A 23,730-nucleotide genomic window follows, 5' to 3' on the forward strand; every position below is an offset into this window, starting at 1 on the left:
ATCAAATTGAAAATAATGATTTTGATAACAATTTTTCGATTTCCGCTGCTTCTTTACCGAATTCTTTATCTGCTTTTTCACAAGGTTGTGTTTCTTATATTGCTGGGTGGGTGGTTCAAAAGATTTTAACAGATCAAAAAACATATTTAAGAGTACAATGCTTGCAGTGTCGAGAGGCTCTTCTTCAATCTCAATAGTCAGAAGCTATATTTAAGGAACATTTGTTAATCTCGCATTTAGTGCTGAGGCAGCAGGAGGAGGGAAAATCATAGTCCTTTGGAGAGAAGCATCGTGGGTAAGTCCGATTTTCAATACTGTGCCAGTCGTGTCTCGCCGTTGGCATTTTCTGCTTGCCAGCCGTTCAGGCAGAATTCCCTCTGAGCGAGAGAGAAACTCAAAGATATTTTTGTAAATTATTTTGTTGTGGTTGTTGAGTAAAATGTAGTTTATTAATTGAGCTTTAAAATTAATTAACGACTGACGGCGAAATTTATTTGTTTAAATTTCTTATTCTATTGTATGTTGAAGCGTCAGATTTTGTTTAACGTTAGCAGAAAATTTAGAATTGTTTTAAATTTATACTTCACACTCTTCAGATTTATAAAAATATATTATATATATTTAAATATATTACTTTTAGAAAAGCATATTTGAATTGTGCTGGTTAAAAAATAACTTATTTAATTTTCAAAAAGTTTTTAAGAATTACGAGTCACGAAAATAATTATTACAAATAACAATAATTGAGAAGAAAAGACAATTTACTTAAAAATAACACTTACTCTCATAGATATGTTACATTTTCAGCTATAATGATAAAGAAAACTACAGTTAATTATAATAATTATAAGAATATTCAAAGTTTATTTTATACAAATTACAATGTAATATGTGACACTTTCATATTAAATTTAAGAGAATTAAACAATCGCATACTGTTCATATAATAATTCTCTTATTTTATAATATTCGTCACATAGGCAGCCTTCTAAAATAACTTTACCTGCCTCATGCTGAAACATAAAAGTACAAATTATTTAAATACATATTTTGTTTATGCTAATGAAATTAAACTAAACAGTACCCTGTCGAAAATATTGTGTGTTTGAATCATGTTTGATTAGTGTAATGGTGAAAATAGTGGTCAATAAACTTATTCTTGATGGGTTTGTATATTTCTTTCATAATTCTATACATTTTCTACTTATAGTCAACTCTCAATAAGACAAACTCGAAGGGAGACCCTTTTTACTTCAACATTAAACTTTCTTCAGTTTTATTATTCTTCCGTTAACTATTAAATCAATTTTCTTATGTATAAAAGTCTTATAATTGTTTAAAAGTTAATCAATGATTGAATCCCCAATCAACAAATCATGAGCCGTTAAACGGGCTTCAATCATTGATTAACTTTTAATTGAAGTTGGAGAAATTAGCCCTAAGTCTTTCCTTATACTTTTAACTTTGAAAATTAACATTCTTCAAAAACATAGCATTGTTAAATTTAATGTATATTATACATAACATAATTATACTGTTGTTTGCAATTACAGTATCCCTTTTTCAAGTTACTTATTATATTTTCATAGTTCCTTCGTATATGTATATTCTAAATTCCCTTTCATGAACCTCTGTGGCGCAGTTGATAGAGCATCTCGCGTTCGAGAACTCATGATGGTAAATATTTAGGTAAATAGAAAAACAAATTTTCTTCGACAGGTATAAACGTTGCAAGTATGTACGACATGAGAACAGTATGAAATATTTTTTTAATGATTGGCATTAAATGCGCATGTAGAATTTTAGGGCGAAAATGTAAGTCATTTAAACATACTTAATTATGTTTGCACAGAGTATAAGTATCCGTCTCCTGAACAGACCATTCACGATTCTCACGAGTCACTTCGGCCGGTCGATTTCATGACATGAGAGGCCCAACTTAAGAAAAAATTGCGACAAATCAACTGACGAGCCACCAAAGTGCACGAACTGCGGTGGTGAACATCCGGCAAATTACTCAAAATGTGAATACTACTTAAAACATGTCGAAAGAATCCTGGCAAGGAGAAACATCTTTCAACCTAGAAACGAAAAACGACTGAAGAATGGAAAATCACATCCTCCTACATTGACAATCCGAGAGTTTCCAGTTCTTGAGGCGAAGCAACAAACTCGAGTACTAGCCTGGACGAATGCTATGAATCATGGGATCAACGAGTCTAATGTTGCATTCGAGCGAGAAATCGATCGTTAAAAATTGAAAAAAACGAGAATCTCGTTAAAAGTACATGGAAAAAAAATGAATGCCTAAGTTCTGTCTTTTTTCTTTTATGAAAGGAGAGATTCTTGAATGCAACACTACACAGACATAGAGAGACTTGAAGCCTTTTGTATAGTTAGCAATGGATTATAGAAAAGTAAATAAAACAATTTAAATTGGACACTGGAACTCCAATGGCATATATAATAATAAATCTGAATTAACTGAATTCTTATCTGAATATGATCTCGATTTAGTGTTGCTCATTGAGACTAGAATTTCAAGCACAAAAAAATTTAAAATAAATGGTATGGTCGACATAGTTCTTACAAAAAACATAAATAGTGTAATCACGGTGGATGTCATAAATGATCTTAACTCAAATCACATGCCTTGAAGGTCACTGATAGCCCACTATGGAAAACAGCGTGCTGTTTTTCAAAAGAAAATACATACACCATACCTACCCTACATGGTCAAAGTGGTTTAAACACTGACGACTCAGCAAAAGCCGAGGAAATAGCAAATTGCTTTGAACAGGTACATTTTCTCACGACAGACATGAGCGACGAGGGCACAAGATGGACGGTCACCTGATACTACTGCAAGGTCAAGAAGATCAAGGTTCTTAATACTCAATTAAATGTAGATGGCATTGAGTTGTCAAGTCCTCGTGAAATTTCTAACGCCATCAAAAAAACTAAACCCTCGGTAACTCCAATTCTTTGGGGAAATTAATAACACTTTTATTATAACCTTGTTATAATTACATATGTTATATTAAATAAAAATTGAAAATTAATTAATTTATTTAATATTATATAATTAAATATTTGCCTAGAAGACAACCAGGCTGCAAGCTTGCATTACGACCTTGCATCAAGCTTATTGAGTCATCCTGCAGCAAGCTTGCATTAGAACCTTACGACAGTCTTGCAGTGCAAGCTTGCAACTCTAGGACATCATAGTACTTGCAACGAACTTGACACAAGCTTGCACATCTTCAGGGTTCCTACAGAATCTGGAATTCATGGAAATGGTATGGAATTTTTAAAAGGCTTCTGGAAATCAGGGAAATCATGGAAAAGGCATGGAATTTTTAAAAATTTCTAAATTTTTCCTGTTTTCCATTTTTTCTTTTCAATAGAAATTCAATTACAAATTTTAAAATATAATATATATATTATACGGCTTGGAAATTAAATTTAAAATTCCACTGGAAGTTCCTAAAAATTTGACCTGAAAATCATGGAAAAGGTATGGAATTTTAAGTTCGGATTTTTGTAGGAACCATTTTGAAATTTGAAAAAATTTGTTTTTGTCAGCATGCCTATATTTGATAGTCCCAACATTTTGGACGCGATATTTTGATGTTCCGGATTTTTTCCAAACTGATTTCGATTAAATAATCTGATTTAAAAAAAAAATCACTAAAAAACGGCTTTTTTTAATTGAAATAGTTATAACTTTTTATCATAAAATCGAAATTGAAATCTTTCAGATTCTGAAAGAGGACACTCAAATCCATAAGAAAACCTTTGTCCCGATTTTTTTTAAAACCGGAAAGCTCGAACTTGTACTAAGAAAAACGGACATTTGGGACTAAATGGGTTTAACTAAAAAGTTAAAAATTAATTATATTCTCGATTAAAAATCTGAACGATGCCGTTGTAGAGAAGAAAATTTTTGAAGAAAATAAGCCATATTATACATTAAAATCGAATCATTTTTAAAAAATTCTACTGAAGCGATATGACAAGTTTGGATCATATATATATGTGACTGTCCACGAGAAAACACGGCTTAGCTCCCAAACGTGAATTTCACAGGGCAAGCGATTGAAGTACTACGATTGAAGTTAACTACGCTTGACATACCCATCTTTAAAACAATGTATTGTCGAAAGTAATTGATATTTTTAACTTTTGACTTTTGCCTTTGAAAAAGCAACATAAAACCTGTCGATTACCATAAAAAACTCAAATTGATTTTTTGGACCTAAGCCGTGTTTTCTCGTGGACAGTCACATATATGTAAATTGTATAAATAAATTAAATTTTTGATTGTCACTATTTTTTCAAGAAAATTCATAATTATATTTTTATAGGAAATACTATTAATAACATGGTTTCAATTATTTAAATGCTAATTAATTATTTTTCTAGAGGTCTGCATTTCTTTCTTATAAACATCCTTAAAAAAATTTTTTGTAACATATCCCAGTAATAAGGGATTAATTAAAGTGGATTGGTACTTTTATGCCCTTAAATTCCAAACCAATTCCGTTTTTGTCCGCAATCTTAACGAATTCCTTTTCTATTGTTAAGTTGATAATTTCTATCCAATTAAATTCTCTGTAACCACGTGACCAGAGTCTGAATTCATTTTAATGCCGTTTACGGGAATCATTTGTTGTGGAGATAATGCCTTTTAATTAACATTGAATTCTTTAAAGGGCATTAAAGGGGTTTTAAATTCTGGTCACGTGGTTACAGAGAATTGAATTGGATAGAAATTATGAATTTAACAATAGAAAAGTAATTCATTAAGATTGCGGACAAAAACGGAATTGGTTTGGAATTTAAGAGCATAAAAGTGCCAATCCACTTTAATTCGCCCCTTATTACTGGGATATTAAGAAAAAGCGGATTTAGCCAAAGGCCGAACTTATCCGACTCTTCACTACTATTTCTTTTGTGTGTTTTACTTTGTAAAGAATTGTCATAATTAATAATTGAAAATAGATTAAACTTACCCTTCTAAGTGCTATCGTATTTCCACAACACCAAAGTACACCACCACTAATTTCAGATGGAATGTTGTGTTTGTTTAAAACTTGTCGGAAATCGGCAAGTTTTAATTCATTTATAAATGTCGTTTGATGTCCAGGCACCTATTAACAAAGAACAAAGAACTGTTTTAAACCCCATTTGAACTTTTTATCGCATCGCTTTTTGAAAGTGCTTTGTAAAGTTTCAAAACTTGCATTGTTTGATACTTTGATCCTATTTTTCTGAAAATGCTTTATTTTAAATATATATTTTGTATTTCACATTTTAAGTAGGAAACCGACAACTATTTTCTATTTTACATTTTAAGTATATTTTTCGAACGTATTTTTTATTTTAAATATGTTTCAAGAATAATTTTACCCACCCCTGATAAATAATATATTAAAAATTTCAATTGATGCAAAACTTACCTCATTCAACGGCAAAGGTTCTAAGGTAAGAATTTGCTCGGAATTAACTTCACCATTAGAAACAGCATCTTGACAAATTTGATTACGTGCTGTGATCATTGCATCTACCCATGCTACTTCTGTATCTCCTTTAGCTTTTGAAAATATCAATCCGCTTACCAAAGCATCAGTTAGTCTAACCTGAAAACAATTAATGTCAACAATTACAAATATAAATGTATTTAAAATTAATATTTTTGGAAAAAACATTTCATGTAACGCTTCTTGAAGTGGAAATCGAATAAACAATTAAAAAAGTGCGACGAATTTCGACCTTGACATAATCAATAAAATTTGTTAAGTCTCAACTGCATTTTATTAAAGAAGATTAAAAATTCTTTAATAAAAGTCAACTTACTTTGTAAGAAAGACATTTTAAAATAAGACATCTCGTTATTTAAGCGACAATTTATTTTTAAAGTAAATGTTTATTTTCAAGAACAGTATCTTTCAAATCTCTATTCTCTGTTTTTATTTTAGTCAATATTTTTAAATTTTACGCAACTTTGAAATTTTTTTTTTAATTTTACAAAAAATACGAAAATATTTAAATGAACTGAAAAATATAATAGATTTATTAATTAATAATATAAGAAATTAAAAAGTACATGAATCATTAGTCTCAGCATACTTTTAGTTTTGAGTGACTTAATATTTTAATTCTTAAAATTACTTTATCAAAATAGTTTGATGATATAAATTAATTACCTGATAGATATGAGTTTCTGTTGTCGCATCAATAATTTCTCCCCTACTAGGAGTAAAAACTCTCGCTCCTACGTTTTCTGCTTGCTTAGCAAGAATATCAGTGTCTTTGGCTGAACCTCGAACTAAAACTACCCTTCTTGGTTTCAATTGAGCTAAAATTTTTTGTAATGATTCACCATCGGATCTTCCTTCAAAATCAATGTATGTAACTGATGCATTTACGATCACATTTCTTACTGTTGCAACACATTTAGTTGGAATATCTGTACCAGAATCTGGATGTTGTAAAGTCTCGTCTGTTTTAATTTCAACATTTTCTTTATTATCTTCCGTTTCATTTTCTGTCTTTTCAACAATTTTATAATCTTCAGATCTAAAAAATATTAAATTTTAATTATTTTATATTGAGTCAAATCCTTTTACAACATTTATGCTTTATTTTTAGGTAAATTTAATTTCTAATCGTGTTTAAGTTACTGTTATAAAAGTCACAATAAATTGTGAGGTATTAAAAAGTGTTGCAGATTAAATTAACACCAAAAAAGATTAAAATAAGCAATTTTGGTGTTATTTTTTACAATGAATGAAATTTTAGTTCATTAAATTTTTTTATAACTATAAAACATGAAGAAATCGATCACTCCGAGTCTTCGACTCGGAGTGATCGATTTCTTCATATTTTATAATAATTAAAGATGACCAAGTAATAAAATCATTATTTTATATTATAAGAATATTATACTTCTTCAAAATTATTTTCATTATTTCAATTCAATTATTTTTTCAAAAATTTTTAACTACAATATTACTTTATATCTACTATTTTTAATAATTTTCGAAAAAGTTCTTTGTCAATTTTCAAATCCATTGGTTTACAATATTCAATTTCACGAAATTTCAATTATTCCAAAATTCTTTAATTAAATGCATATTAGAAAATAAAAACTTCAAATAATATAAAAGAAAATTCAATTAAACTTTTTCAAAACAATTAATTTCAAAATTCAATTATTTCTAAAAATTCACGCTATATTGCTTTTAATATTCAATTATAATCTAAAATTTTAACTGAAATTCATTTTTATGAAATGAAAATCAATTTTTATTAAATACTTCTACAAGAATTTAATTATTTAAATGCAAAAGTAAATAATTTATTGAATAATTGAATGTTTCTCAAAATTCAATTCTCATAAAGAATTTTAGTGACAAATTTTTAAATAATTGAATTCTTTTGTCGTTTTTTATTAAAACTTGCATAAACATAATGAGTTTTATGAGAATTTTCAAATTCATTCGTTTACAATTCAATTTTACAAAATTTCAATTATTCGTAAATTCTGCAATTAAATATTACATTCAAAAATAAAAACTTGAAATAATTTCAATAAAAATCCTATTAAACTTTTAAAAAGAATTAATCCTACAGAATTTTTTTTCAAAAATATGAAAAATTACGAATTTCAATGATTTTAGTTTGAAACTTTTTTAAAATTTAATTATTTCTAAAAATCCACGTTATAATGCTTTCAATATTTAATTATAGGTAATCTAAAATTTCAACTGAAATTCATTTTTAAAACCATTTTTATTAGTAAATTTTACGAGAATTCAATTATTTAAATACAAAAATAAATAATTTATTAATTTCATGTTTCTTGAAATTAAATTCTCATGAAAAATATTATTAACAAATTTTTTAAATCATTAAGGGGTTACGTACAGTTAGAGCTTCAAAAAAAGCTGTTTTTTTTAGGAATTTTTTGTGGCCACACTTTAAAATAATTAATAACAAATCTTTTTCCACATAAAATAAATATATTTCAAGAAAATTTTCTGAAATTATAGTCCATAAATATAAAGAAATATGCGAATGATAGAACATTTGCGTGAGCTCCTTAAATAAAAATGGTTTCGCGGTGATCACGCTATCTCTTGATTGGATCATCTAAAATCAAATCGCGAAGAAGAAATCGTTAGGTAATGATAATTATATCATTACCTAACGATTTCTTCTTCGCGATTTGATTCGCGGTACTTGAACGAAGGGATTTGAAAAATTTTGATTTTTCTCAAAATGGCGGATGTTGAAAGTCAAAAATTGTTTTTTGACCAAAATTTTACTCACATTTTCAGCTATAAAAGAAAAAATTATTGTCAAAAAAAAAATCCTTCGTTCAAGTACCGGCCAATTATATAACAAATAAGTGGTAAAAACGGCTCCATTCAAAATTCTATATCTCCATAAATAATAGTCCGATTTGTCTCAAATTTTCAGAGAATACTTTTGAAATGGTATACTTTTAGAAAATGCATTTTAAAAAAAATCGACGAATTTTAATAAAATTTTTAAGAATAATTACATTTTTCGAGGAATTCGATTAAAATTGCATTAAAAATAATTGAAATTCTGCAATGAGTTTTATTATTTATGAAAATAATTGAATTCCTAAAAGAATTTTATTATTTATAAAAATAATAGAATCCCTGTAAAAAATGTTATTATTTATGAAAATAATTGAATTATTGCGAAGAAATTTATAAAAAAAATTTGTAAATAATTGAATTCCTGTAAAAATTTTTATTATTTAGGGACCATTCAAGTATTACGTAAGCATTTAAGGGGGAGGGGGGGTCTAGCTATTGCTTATTTCCATTAGAAAAAATGGCGCTAATGTATATAAAAAATCTTACATGGGGGAGGGGGGGGGGTCTAAAAACCTGAAAAATATGCTTACGTAATACTTGAATGGCCCCTTATGAAAATAATTGAATGTTTGCGTAGAATTTTATTCAAATTTTTTTTAATAATGGAATTCTTTTGGAAAATTTTATTGAAATAGTAGATATTGAAAATCATTGAAGTTTAGAAAACTTTTGAAAATAATTGAAATTTTGACAAGAATTTGATTAAAATTTTGTAAAATAATTAAATGTCAGAGAAGAATTTTATTATTTATAAAGAGAATTGAAATTTTGACGAGAATTTTTAAAAATTTGTGAACACAATTGAATTTAGTAACTATGTTACCAAGTTAGTAACTAAGTTAATAACTAACTTACTAACTTACTATTCTGCCTAGAGAAGCTAAATTCGTTGAATTTTTACAAATCGTTGACTTTGGTGTTTTATTTGAAGTAAAATTTCATTCATAGTTAAAAATAACACCAAAATAGATTATTTTAATCCTTTCTCGTGTTAATTTAATCCTAGAGGGATTAAACTGTTGCTGATTATTTTAATCCATTCTGGTGTTATTTTAACACCTCACGTTTTACTGTGGTATTTTTGAAAAACAATTAACTAGTATTTGTGCAAATAATTTATAATATGAATTAATTAGTAAAGCTAAGTATACGCTTCATTATTTTTGTTATTTATCGCTTGTAAGTCATAAAATTGAACAATAAAAATGATAAAATATGTTAAATAAGAAAAAAAAATTTACCTTATAATTTCTCCATACTCATCACTTTTAATTTTATCCTCGTGGAAAGGAAACATCGGATACTGCTTCTTACTTTGTTTAAAAAATCCAGGTTTTGATTCCAACTTTACTAACAAATCATGTTTACCCTTTCCACCTCCAACTTCTATCTCATCTTCTGACTCTGAACTAATATCTGCAGTTACCCTAAAAATTGATAATGTTGTACATAATGTGAAATATTCATCATATAATAATTAATAAAATTCAGTTTGTCAATATTCAGTTTTCAATTTGTGATAGCATTATATTTTACATTTTTAATTGTTGTCGTCAAACTTTATTATTAATTAAAGATCAAAATAAGAAAATAAATTAAAATATATTTCAAAAAATTGTTTACATCTGCTCTTTCTTAAGTTGTTCTTCTTTAACTTTCTCTTTCCTCAAATGCTCTTCCAATTCAGTTCCTTCTAACTTTACACGTTTCTTCACTTCAAGTGATATAGTTCTATTTCCTCCCAATTCCACTAAATCTCTTGCTAATGTTCCAGGCGATGTTCTATTTGTTATAATAATACTATTTTGGGGATTCGAACACCACTGAAGAAACAGCTCTCGAGAAAATCCGCATTCCATATCAGGTGTACTAGCTAGAACTACCTAAATAATTCAAAATTATATAATAATACATGTAACAATTGCCGTCAACCGGGAAAATTATGGAAAGTAATTTTTCAGACTTTTCTTCACCAAAAATCTAAATTTTATAAAAAAAATTTCCTAATTATTCAAAAAAATGTTTTAGTTTTATATTTTCTTAAATAACACTTATTAAAAATGAGTGAACTAAAAGTGAATATTCTCCCAATTAAATATGATAATACTTATTATATTATTAACTCCTTAAAATACAATGAATGAAATCTATTTTTCTTACTTTTGGACTGGGAACCTGACTTAATTCTGCCATGCTGTGACACAATTGTAAATGTTTAAATTGAAAAGGGTTATTCCTTGCGCCCTCAAAACTTCTCATCAATTTGTCGCTCATCCATTCGATTTGAGATTTAGCAAATTCCACAACATTATAGCTAACATTGTTTAAAAGTGCTAGGGAATATGCAAGCAAGCCTGAATCTTTATTTCTCCATAGTTGATCCAACATGTGAGCAAGTTCTAAAACTCTACCAGCAGTATCAACGCCAACCAAAACATTGCCACCTCCACGCAATGTCTGCAAAATATTCGCTGAAAATAAATTAATAAAGGGTCAGTCCATTATATTTCACCTGAAGCCGTTGCGGCCTATTTTTAAAAAAATCTCATAATTTGTAAAAATGATGTTTAATATCCATAGAATTCATTTTTGAGCGAATTATTAATTATAAAATTTTTTGAATTTAACTTAGAATTTTAATTTTTAAGTTGAGTTGGACAGAAGAAAGGTTAGATTGTCAGTTATGAAAATTTAATAAAAAAGCATGGAAATAATTTAGATAATACAAATTTCTTGATTTATATTTGTTAAAAATGAGCTAATTTACTTGTATAAATAGATTATTATGTAAACATACCCAGAATAATAGATAAAAATGTAAATAAAATATAGTGATTTTTGACATTATATAGTTAAGTTTTAAAATCAATTTTTATCTATTAGTTTGGGTATGTTTACATAATAATTTATTTATACAAGTAAATTAGCTCATTTCTAACAAATATAAATCAAGAAATTTGTATTATCTAAATTATTTCCATGCTTTTTATTAAATTTTCGTAACTGACAATCTAACCTTTTTTCTGTCTAACTTAACTTAAAAATTAAAATTCTAAGTTAAATTAAAAAAATTTTATAAAATAATTCTTAAAAATTGATTTTATGAATATTAAACATCATTTTTCCAAATTATGAGATTTTTTTAAAAATAGGCCGCAACGACTTCAGATGAAATATAATGGACTGACCCAACACAAAATATACAAAAAAGATTTTTACACTTAAATGTGATTTCTTTATAATCAACTAATATTACAGTAATTTCCCGGTAATATGACCATTAGGTGGACACTTTAATATTTCTGTAATACTACGTGCTAGTTGGGTATTGTTATTCCATTTTTGGATTCATGTAGTTCTATTGGACAAACTCTCAACTTTCAAATTAAAATAACAAAAGTATATTATATAGTAGCCCTGTAAAAAAAGTATTGGGAGGTACGGGATTCCGTATTGGGAGAGCCAACCTGCCAATGCGGTATTCGCGAAATACCGCATTGGGTGTCGTGGTGAATGCGAAAATCAAGGGGTCCCAATGCGGTGCAAGTTTTAAGCTTTAAGAAAAGAAAATACGTGACAGGAGTAAATAATTAGTGTTAGTGGAGCAAAATACGAGTTAAAGAAATGAAAAAATACTAATAGTGAGTGTGAAAATGAAATTTTAAGAAAAAAAGGTAAGTTGAACTGTCAAATATGAGTCCAATGCGGCATAGGCTGTTTTCAATGCGGCGCATAATCGGTAGATAGTGCGCGCAGTGCAGCGGCGCTCTCTTCTTTACCAACAGCGGATTCTTTCTATTCAAATGGTAATTTTGAAAATATATTTCATTCATTCCATTTAAATCACCCCGGTTTTACTTCAGGCTAACGCACAACTGCTTCGCGAACGTCGTTCGCGAATGTAAAGCATGAGTTAGAAAAGGACACAAATATATATCTATCCTTTTCTAACCCATGCATTGCGTTCGCGAATGACATTCGCGAAGAAGTTGTGCTTAGGCCTTTCCTTGCGATTGCAGCAGAAATCAGCCCGAGATAGCGCTGTCCGCGTCCTGCTCTGTTTTGTTTACTTTTATAATATGCCGTGCATTGTTTTCTTTCGTTCTCTTTTAGAAAAAATTTACTTCTATGTGAAACATAAAATATTTTAAAGTGAGAATTATTTTTAATAAATAATGCCTTACAAAGGGCATTCGTGCATTGCGCCAAACTGTAAGTCCGGTTTTATTCCTCAACGGAAAAAAAATCAAAATGTGAAAAAAGTCCACATGTTATCAGTTCCAAGTGGAAAAGAAAATGTTGAAAAGTGCCAAAAAGCAATTCCACGAGAAAATTTTAAAGTTAAAAGTGGTCAAGTGGTTTGCCAAAATCATTTTCGCCCTGAGGACATAATTTGGATACGCGAAGTGAAAGATGCACAGGGAAAAGTCATAGCATCGGTATGTATGTTTGAAATAATTAAAATTATTCTTAATTTTTTTTAATAATTATTAATAAATAATTTCTTTTAAAAGAATTTGAATTAAAATTTTTAAAAAGTGAAAAATGTTTGACAGTAGTGAAACAATATCCGTCAATAATGCTTTGCCAGAAACTGATGTCTCCTTCGGTACTCTTTTGAAGAACTACAAAGTACAAAGTTCAAGAAATAATGAGGAAATCACTGATTTAAAAACTGAGATACGACAATTATTGGCGAAAAACACAAAACTTTGAAAGATAGCTCGATCAAAATGTGACGAAGGGGGAGGGGAGGGGGTAAAATCAGTCCGAAAAAGCGTGACGTAGTTTGTGAATGACCCTCTTGATATTGTAAGACTGGCAAATCAAAATAAATTTTTTCATCAAATAAATTTAGCGTTCGCTTTAACTCAAGATTTCGAAATCGCAATTATCACAAAAAAAATCTTTAACTTTAAAGAATTATATTTTCATATTAAAGGTGCCGTCCCATGTCGGCGTAAAAACGTCAAAGCGTCGGCGTCAAAACGTAAATGCATGAGAGTGAAAGACACAACCTTATATCTCTATCTCGTTCACTCTCATACTTTAACGCCGACGCTTCGACGCTTTGACGTTTTTACGCCGACATGGGACGGCACCTTAACATTATAAAATTAATTGTATCTTGGTCCATTTGACTCTAAGTTTATTGAAATTAAAAATACTTATAGGTATTGGCTGGAGAAAGAGCAAGAGTTTGACCGCATAAGTGCCGACATGGAAACTTTTAATGCGTTAGGGCATTTATCAAAAATAATTTCTGATCTTAAATTAGACGAAAATCGAAGTAAGATATTTCTAATTTATATATTTTAACTAACTCTTTTAATTGACTGCTCTTGTAAATAAATAAACCGTTCTTTTCTAGAAACGTTGAGAAGAGTGTCCAAAGGAAACCCTCTTGTACAATTTCAAGAGGAGGAAGAAGAGAAAGAGGAGGAGGAAGCATCAAATATTTAACAAGAGGAGATAAATTAAATTTTAAAAAATTTTCATTTAAATTTACATATAAAATATGTTAAATTTCTTATATATGTGTTAATAAATAAATTTGAATTTTATTATAATTATTAACCCCTTCATTGCTTGGAAAAATATTCATATGATATTGACCCAAGATATCCAGCAAAATCTTTTCAATTGTTATATTACTTAAAAATAATAAACAATTATTTTTTTATTACTTAATCACGTTCCAACGTTGGGTCATTAACAATATTAAATTAATTAACATTTTTTATTAATTGAAATCCCTTGCATCAATAAAACTTATTAGCTTTCACAAAAATTATTTTTATCATTCAATAAAAAATTATTTTATCTACTTACTCATTAATTTTTCATCTCTGGTTCTTCTTCTAGCTTGCTGATATGTGGCGTTAAAAGCATCTGTGATCAACAGAGAAGGTCTCTGTAGTCTGTCCAACTCACAACCATTTAAATGTCTTTCCTTTTTATGATTAAAGTCTACAGCATAAATTATATCTTCCTCTCCAACTTTCATTATCTTCCAAATTGTACCACCGATCATATGACCAGCAGGAAGGGGTGTCAATGTTACACCATAACCCTTTCCCTTCATAGAAATACTCTGATTGTACTTTAGTTGAACAATTTTGTCGAATGCCGCATCAACATCATCCAAAGTAAACAAATCGAAATCTTCCATATTATGTCTAGACTGAATAATGAAAAAAATAATTAATAAAATTTTATTTACTTACTTCATATTAAGAGAAGCAAGACTCTTTGTTTTTAAATTGTTACATTTTATAAAAATCATCACTTTGTTCCTTAAATAACTTGTAAATTTTCTTTAAACTTAAGACAAGCTTTGATACGATTTTCACAGAATATTTTCGACAGTGCCGTTTAGTAATATACACTCGGAGTGATTGTTAATTTTAACAATTACTTATTCTAACAATTGAGTAATAAAATAAATTTTTAACTTTAAGATATTGTGATAATTATATTACCTGAAACATATCGTACATAAACATTTGTCCCATTTTGTAGACGGGGATAGTTGCATAAATAGGACAATTAAGTCCACACTTTCCAACCAAATATGGCAAAGCTCCTAAATGCAATGGATCAGGATATGATAATAATACTGCATCGATTTGATTAACGTGCCTAAATAAAAAAATCGATTAAAATTATGTATATATTATAGATTCATTTTAAAAAATAAACTAAATTTAAAAAATGTTTCTACTTTAAGAGCCGGTTACACAAATTTTTTTAACTATTAAAACTATCATAAAGTTTTGAAAAATTAAGTGGGAACTGATAACTGAGTGCCAATTGCAGCTTTATTAACTTACCTCTTCAATTCCTTTATAAAATCTTGATCGAATTTTTCATCCCACCCACAATCTAATAATATACGCAGTTCGTCAACTTGTAGAATGTAACAAGGCGGAGATTCATCCAGAGCTCCAGAAATTGCGTGCAATTTAATAATAGACGTCATAGTGAATTTTCCAATTAAGAAAAATTTTCATTTGCAGACAACTAAGTCCTGAAGGAAACAAATATTTTTAATAGAATTATTCAATTTTATTTCGGTTTTCAAATGGCATTGATATTGACTGTATTTTTATAAAAAAAATTAGATAGGTAATTATTAAGGGAGATCTATGTAAATACCTACTTTAAATTTACTACTTTTTTAAATCAGCGGGATAAATAGCCTAATATTTTCATTAGAAAAAAGTATGTAAATAATTAAAAATTAGTTTTAAATTTACTGATACATGGATCATTTAGTTCTGAAGTTTTTACTTAGAATATAGACAAATTTTATAGGTACTTTAAACCATTAAACTATAAAGAAAAATTGTAAAAAATTGTTTTCAATTAAAAATGTCATCACGATTGACATAAAAATACTTATAATAGTGTAAAATCAAATTAAGGACTTTTTTATATAAATATTTACTCACAACAAGAATAATTATACCAGTCCTGGTATGTAAATACTTCTGAACGAAATTAAAAACTTCTTGTAATATTTAGAATGTTTGTTTTGAAATATCATCTGTAGACATTATTATTACTCCGTGGTAAACATTAAAAAATGTTCCTTGTACATTCAGGTTAGGTTTGATGTGCTATAAATGCCTTTCTGCAATAGAATCCCAAGAGCATAAAGCTGTGGTCACACCTTTGCAGGCTGCCTGCCTGGGCACGCAGGCAGGAGCAACAGGTGTAAGAGAGAAAGTGCATTAAATAATATTTGCATTCACTGACTCTCTTACTCTTATATGTTACCATGACAACCTGCAGGCAGGCAGCAACCAAAGTGGTGTGAGTGTGCATAAAGGCCTAAGCACAATAGATTCGCGAAAGTCGTTCGCCAACGCGAAGCATGAGTTAGAAAAGGACAGAGATATATTTGTGTCCTTGTCTATCTCATGCGTCTCATTCGCGAACGAAGTTCCATGATCCCCATGGCTCCGTTTTTCGTTACGTTTTGTAAATAGGCCAGTAGAAAATATTTTAAAAAACATACAATTACAGGAAAATTGTAAAAAAAATTATTGCAATTTGTAATAAGTATGACTAGATTGAGTATATTATAAATTGATAAAAGTATTAAATTATATAAAATAATAAATAAAATGTGAATTCAAAATTTACCTGCAAAATAACATAATTTTGCGATATTCATTTATTAATATTATGTGAAAATAGAATCATTAATTTAAATAAATACTTACTAAATGTAGAGTTCTTGCGACGATCTTTTAGATTTTCTTTATACTTTTCTTCTTATTTCTTGGTAAACATATCAAAATTAGAAAATAAAATTTCCAATTGGCAATGTTCAGCGATTTTTTAATGTTAACCCCTCCACATAATCAAGACCAAAATCTCATAAAAATAGACTCAAAATGTCAACAACTTTTTAAAAAACTAAAATTTGCGCAAACGAGTATACTATTGTATTTGAGGTCGCTTATTTAAAATCCGATGTCAAATTTTGAAAATTCAAAATGGTGGATCCAATATGGCGAACATTTTAAAAAATTCTTCGGATTCACTTGAAATTCGTTACTCGGGGAAACAGAATTCAAACAAATCTAGTTATCTTTCAAAATTACTAGTTCTCATATTTGTTACGAGCACAAATGTAAATTACTCGCGCAAACGCGATTACTGCTCGGTGATTCGTTGAGTTCAGAATTTGGTTAAATCCTTGATAGGAACCGGGAAATTTCAAATAATAAACGTGAATATTCCGTTAAAACGGAGGGAAAAAGCTCACAAGTAGAATAAATCATTCAATAATTAATAAAATTAATTATTGAAGGAAATCAGTCTTCTTGAGAGTAAACCCAAATATTTATTTACTAAAAGTTCAAGAATACAAGTTATGACTAAGGAAGCTTAGAAGCAACCTTTCTAGTCAATAGTCAACTTAAATCTAATCTGTAGTTACAGTCCAGCGGACTTGTTCTCCGCTGTTAGTCCATGTTGGAGGAAATGCGCATGTTCTAAATGACGCGCATCCCCCACTATACAGTAGTATAGTATAGTATAGTAGTATCCCCACTATATAGTAGATACATTTATGCACTTCACTAATACTAATACCGACTCATACGTCATACTTGTCGATGTTGATACATACACATTCATCATAACATTATGATTCCAATAATTATCACATGATAATTATTTCAATATATATATACACATGCATACATTCTAATAATAATATTTATATTTATAATAATTATATTTACACCTGTACATGACACATACGTGTTACAAATATAGTAAATATTATATAGAATTATACATAGTTAATGGTCATGATAGTTATAACAAATTAATTGTTTAACTATAAAGCTTGAATGTAGTTTATTTACAAGTCTTAATTCATTATCAATTATATTATAATAATTGATTAGATGTTAGATTGATAGAAATAATCTAATATGCAAATTACAATTATTTATAAAAGTAGTGGAATAATTAACATTTCTAAAAAGTATTGAAAACTGGGTTTTTCCAGTACGTGATTTTATCCTGAGAAAAAGGATAAAATGTACGTTGGTCAACCGATGTGTTTTATGGTTTTACCTCCAAAGAGGGTCTACTTGAGAATTGAAAGACAGTTTTTTATGACATCTTTGGGGTTATCTCTCTTAGTTTATGGTTGACAATTGTGTTTGAGTTTTAAGGGTATATTGTCTTCAGAGTGACAATACACAAACTCATATTGCTGGAAATGTGTTTAAACCTTACTATTTTTTGTAGCGATATTTTCAAAGACACTGTGTCTGCGAAACATATGTATTTCATCTTTTGTTATATTTCGGCTATTGATAGAGAGATATTTGAAGAATACAATATTTTAGGAACATATTTACTAAATCGAACGCAGAAAGTTCTTCTCAATCTATGGACAGGATATTATTTTAAATATAAAATTAATATTATATTTTCCCGCGACTTTTAATCGCATTTCGATTAATATCGAATCACGATTCGAGCGAGATAATAGTCGCTCGTTACATATTAGATACGCCATTTTGAAAACCGACATTATATTTGTAATCTGCGACATCAATAAATCCCGAGTAAAGGCCTACGCAGAATAAAAGTCAGTTACTAATTAAAATTAGTAAACACGTTTACTAATTCAAATTTAGGAAGTGACTGTCGATACTTGAAAAGAGTATATATTATATAATTGATATTCAGCTTTCTAGTCTAGTAAAATTATGGTTTTAAAAGGAAATGGTTTCTCTTCTCACTTGCATAAAACTTCAACATTAAGAATAACTTACTAATTAATCAACAGTATTTATTCCAAAAGCATTGAACAAAATATTGTTAATTTAAAAGCATGTACTACATTGTAAATTAAATTTTTTTTTAATTACATGGATTTTTTAGTGATACTTGAAAGTGCACGAATTTAAACTCAAAACGATTGGTTGATACAAGCGGTCGTATGAAATCTCCCAAAAATCAAATCGATCGAATATCCATTACATCGAATTTCAAAACATCGAATGCTCAATACATCGAATTTTCAAAACATCGAATGCTCAATATATCGAATTTTCAAAACGTCGATTGCTCAACACATCGAATTTTCAAAACTTCGAATGTTCATTAGATCGAATTTTTAAAACATCGAATGTTAAATTGATCGAATTTTTAAAACATCGAATGTTAAATTGATCGAATTTTCAAAACTTCGAATGCACATTACATCGAATTTTTAAAACGTCGAATGCTCATTTCATCGAATTTTCAAATCTTCGAATGTTCATTTGATCGAATTTTCAAATCTTCGAATGTTCATTTGATCGAATTTTCAAAACGTCGAATGCTCATTTCATCGAATTTTCAAAACTTCGAATGTTCATTAGATCGAATTTTTAAAACTTCGAATGTTAAATTGATCGAATTTTCAAAACTTCGAATGCTTATTTCATCGAATTTTCAAAACGTCGAATGCTCATTTCATCGAATTTTTAAATCATCGATTGTTAATTTGATCGAATTTTTAAAACGTCGAATGTTAATTTTATCGAATTTTCAAAACTTCGAATGCTCATTTCATCGAATTTTCAAAACTTCGAATGCTCATTACATCGAATTTTTAAATCATCGAATGTTAATTTGATCGAATTTTCAAAACGTCGAATGCTCAGTTCATCGAATTTTTAAAACATCGAATGCTCATTTCATCGAATTTTCAAAACTTCGAATGTTGATTTGATCGAATTTTCAAAACTTCGAATGCTTATTACATCGAATTTTCAAAACTCCGAATGCTTATTACATCGAATTTTCAAAACGTCGAATGCTCATTAGATCGAATTTTCAAAACTTCGAATGCTTATTTCATCGAATTTTCAAAACGTCGAATGCTCATTTCATCGAATTTTTAAATCATCGATTGTTAATTTGATCGAATTTTTAAAACGTCGAATGTTAATTTGATCGAATTTTCAAAACGTCGAATGCTCAGTTCATCGAATTTTTAAAACATCGAATGCTCATTAGATCGAATTTTCAAAACTTCGAATGCTTATTTTATCGAATTTTCAAAACGTCGAATGCTCATTTCGTCGAATATCCAAAACTTCGAATGCTCATTTCATCGAATTTCCAAAACTTCGAATGCTCATTTCATCGAATTTTTAAAACATCGAATGCTTATTACATCGAATTTTAAAAACTTCGAATGCTCAATACATCGAATTTTTAAAACATCGAATGATAATTTGATCGAAATTTCAAAACGTCGAATGCTCATTACATCGAATTTTCAAAACATCGAATGCTCATTTCATCGAATTTTCAAAACGTCGAATGCTCATTAGATCGAATTTTCAAAACTTCGAATGTTCATTTGATCGAATTTTCAAATCTTCGAATGTTCATTTGATCGAATTTTCAAAACGTCGAATGCTCATTTCATCGAATTTTCAAAACTTCGAATGTTCATTAGATCGAATTTTTAAAACTTCGAATGTTAAATTGATCGAATTTTCAAAACTTCGAATGCTTATTTCATCGAATTTTCAAAACGTCGAATGCTCATTTCATCGAATTTCCAGAACTTCGAATGCTCATTTCATCGAATTTCCAAAACTTCGAATGCTTATTTCATCGAATTTTTAAAACATCGAATGTTAATTAGATCGAATTTTTAAAAAGTCGAATGTTCATGTCATCGAATTTTCAAAACTTCGAATGCTCATTTCATCGAATTTCCAAAACTTCGAATGCTCATTACATCGAATTTTCAAAACTTCGAATTCTCATTAGATCGAATTTTCAAAACTTCGAATGCTCATTAGATCGAATTTTCAAATCTTCGAATGTTCATTTGATCGAATTTTTAAAACGTCGAATGCTCATTAGATCGAATTTTCAAAACTTCGAATGCTCATTTCATCGAATTTTCAAATCTTCGAATGTTCAATTGTTCGAATTTTCAAAACTTCGAATGCTCATTACATCGAATTTTCAAAACTTCGAATGTTAATTTGATAGAATTTTTAAAACTCCGAATGTTAATTTGATCGAATTTTTAAAACTTCGAATGTTCATTTTATCGAAGAGAATTTAACATCTGAGTTTACTATCTATGTAATATGTTCTTCCTAGGGAATTTTGAAAGTGCGCGAGATTTGAAATCGTTTTGGTAAGTGACAATTTTTTTTATTGAGTAAAATTTTTTTGTTTGTTTACTAATTACTTGTCAGTAAATGTTTATTTTTTTGTTATATAAGTATCACTATTATTATGATTATTTTAATTTATATTATAGTTTTTATTATAAGGTAATTAAATTAAATTGTGATTATCTATTACAATCATAGATGGCTCTAGTAATATGAATATGTGTTTTACAAATTTTTATAAATATTAATCTGTTTATAGTATAATTATTAATATTGTTATTCTTATTATTGTGTAATTGTGAATTTATTATGTATATTTAATGTAATATTGATTTATTTAGAAGTCAGTAAGATGATCGTTAAAAAAAAGTAGTGAATATTTCTTATTTGTCTAAATATTTCGCTTCTAAATGAAGAGTTCAAGTTTCTTTTATCTATTTATAATGAATGATTGAATGAATGAATTAATTAATTAATTAATTAATTAATTAATTAATGTGCATAAATTAAAATTATTTTCAAATTAAATAAAATATTGTGTATTGTTATTATTTTGTTATTTCTTTATATAGTGAATATTAAATTGCATTACTCTCTACTTTAAATAAGAAATAGATTCTATATGTAAGTAATACTTAAATTTTTATTGTAAATAAATAACAAGATTCCTACAGAAATCCGAAATTAAAATTCCATACCTTTTCCATGATTTATAGGTCAAACTTTTACGACATTCCAGTGCAATTTTAAATATAATTTCATTACTTTTGGGCTCTTCGAAAATAGTTTACTTATTGAATAGCCTCGACTCTTTGATAAAAAATTTAAAATTATCTAATATTATCAAAAATTCAAATATCCGAATTGCTTAAAATGCAACATTTTTTCCTCTTTTTTTATGGGATTTAGCTTCATTATTTTTGGGCTCTTCGAAAACAGTTTACTTATTAAATAGTCTTGACTTATTATTATTATTATTATTATTATTATTATTATTATTATTATTATTATTATTATTATTATTATTGTTATTGTTATTATAAATTCGAAATAAAATCACATTTTATATTAAACAAAATTATATTTTTATTTATAATTGTAGAACTACATACATTTTATTTTATAATCGTGAATAAATCTTTGAAACATTAAAAGTTGTTATACTTTTTTTATAAAATTTACATTACTATAAAAGTTTAGTGTGAGTGACTGAAGAAAACGGTGATTTTTAGGAATTTTTTTCAGGGAAATTATTGCATCTAATTTTTTATACAGTTTTGTACATGTATACATATTTGTATAAATAGTCAACATTTTGTAATTTTTTCAAAGAAAAATATTCTTTTTTAATTAAGAGTTATTCGCTATATAAAAAAAATCCAGTTTTCCCACTGCGCTGCAGTGATTGCGGCCTTCTGAGGGACTGAAATAAAAAAAACAAAAAGTTTATTTAAGTCGAAGATATTTGCCGTACAATGACTCTCGGATGTCAAAAAATGGGACGCATGAATATTCCCCACATTGAACTTGCAACAATTTTTGTGGTATCGAAATAAAATACTTAAAATATCTACTTATTAGAACTGCAATAATTCGAGTTTTCTTTTAAACAAATTTTTATCACAAGAAATTAGTATTTGAAAAAATATTTATTAACTACTTTTTTCATTTGACTGTATATTAATTTATAAAAATATCCATGTAGGGAAATATGAAAGAATAGAACATTTAGTTGTTCAGCGTTTTTTTTTAGTATGTATTTTAAAAAATAAAAATTTTGCTTAAATGAAATTTTAAGTGCATAAAAGTTTATTTAAAAGGATTATAACCTAAAAAATTTGTCAATTATCAGAATTTTCATTTCGTAGTATTTCTATATTATCGAATTTTTATGTAACGTAAAATATATGTAATTGAGCTATAATCTCACAGAATTTATATTTAACATAATTTTGATGTACAACTATTTATATTTAGTTGAAATTATATTTAAAATAATTTTTATTTAATCAAATTTTTATTTAACCATATCTGTAGTTAACCGAATTTTCGTATGAGTGAATTTCCAAAGTACCAAATTTATAAAACATAGAATTTTCAAAACGTCGAATTTCTAAAGGTGCTTCTATACCTCCGGTGGATTGGTCAAGCAATCGGCTCGATGAATTTTCACGGTCGGAAAATGTACTTTCATGGCGGGTATTTTTGAATAAGTAAATGTTGAAAAGGTTTTTACTTGAAAATTTATTTAAAAAAATGATTTTATCATAGAAATTCTTTTGAAATTTATGTTAAAAAACATGTTTTATTTCAAAAGTTATCAAATTTTAATTCAAAATGTTTTAATTTTCCAAAGAAGAGTAAAAAGCCTAATGTTTTTGAAATGCTAGTACAGACGGTACAGACTGTTTGTTATGAATGTACATAACCTAGCGTTGTGTTGTCGTGCTTGTGATATTATATTCTAAATTTAATGATTTTATTATTATTATATTAAATAATAATGAACAGACAACACAACGCTAGGTTATGTACATTCATAACAAACAGTCTGTACCGTCTGTACTAGCATTTCAAAAACATTAGGCTTTTTACACTTCTTTGGAAAATTAAAACATTTTGAATTAAAATTTGATAACTTTTAA

General features: G+C 27.8%; 1 protein-coding gene across 1 annotated transcript; it reads right to left on the minus strand.

Moving 5' to 3' along the window:
• Positions 1 to 835: 835 nt before the first annotated feature.
• On the minus strand, positions 836 to 16,029 carry LOC122505909 (probable cleavage and polyadenylation specificity factor subunit 2). The gene is made up of 11 exons (XM_043617788.1): positions 15,872 to 16,029; positions 15,251 to 15,447; positions 14,900 to 15,059; positions 14,250 to 14,601; positions 10,578 to 10,888; positions 10,041 to 10,300; positions 9,659 to 9,844; positions 6,210 to 6,582; positions 5,463 to 5,642; positions 5,016 to 5,153; positions 836 to 1,013 (listed from the first exon to the last, which is right to left on the minus strand). The coding sequence occupies exons 2-11, from the start codon at positions 15,397 to 15,399 to the stop codon at positions 921 to 923; spliced, it is 2,202 nt and encodes a 733-aa protein (XP_043473723.1). The 5' UTR covers positions 15,400 to 15,447; positions 15,872 to 16,029; the 3' UTR covers positions 836 to 920.
• Positions 16,030 to 23,730: the final 7,701 nt, after the last annotated feature.

This window comes from Leptopilina heterotoma, unplaced genomic scaffold (genome assembly GCF_015476425.1).
Source record: "Leptopilina heterotoma isolate Lh14 unplaced genomic scaffold, ASM1547642v1 Lhet_38, whole genome shotgun sequence".
NCBI classification, from domain to species: domain Eukaryota; kingdom Metazoa; phylum Arthropoda; class Insecta; order Hymenoptera; family Figitidae; genus Leptopilina; species Leptopilina heterotoma.

What these genes read in the sequence shown, in the direction of transcription:
- LOC122505909 (XM_043617788.1), bottom strand. Translation starts at nt 15,399, where the DNA reads ATGACGTCTATTATTAAATTGCACGCAATTTCTGGAGCTCTGGATGAA. An exon ending in TTTATAAAGGAATTGAAGAG is followed by an intron (nt 15,060 to 15,250) that starts GTAAGTTAATAA and finishes TTTTTTATTTAG; the next exon opens with GCACGTTAATCAAATCGATG. An exon ending in CAGAGATGAAAAATTAATGA is followed by an intron (nt 10,889 to 14,249) that starts GTAAGTAGATAA and finishes ATTTATTTTCAG; the next exon opens with CGAATATTTTGCAGACATTG.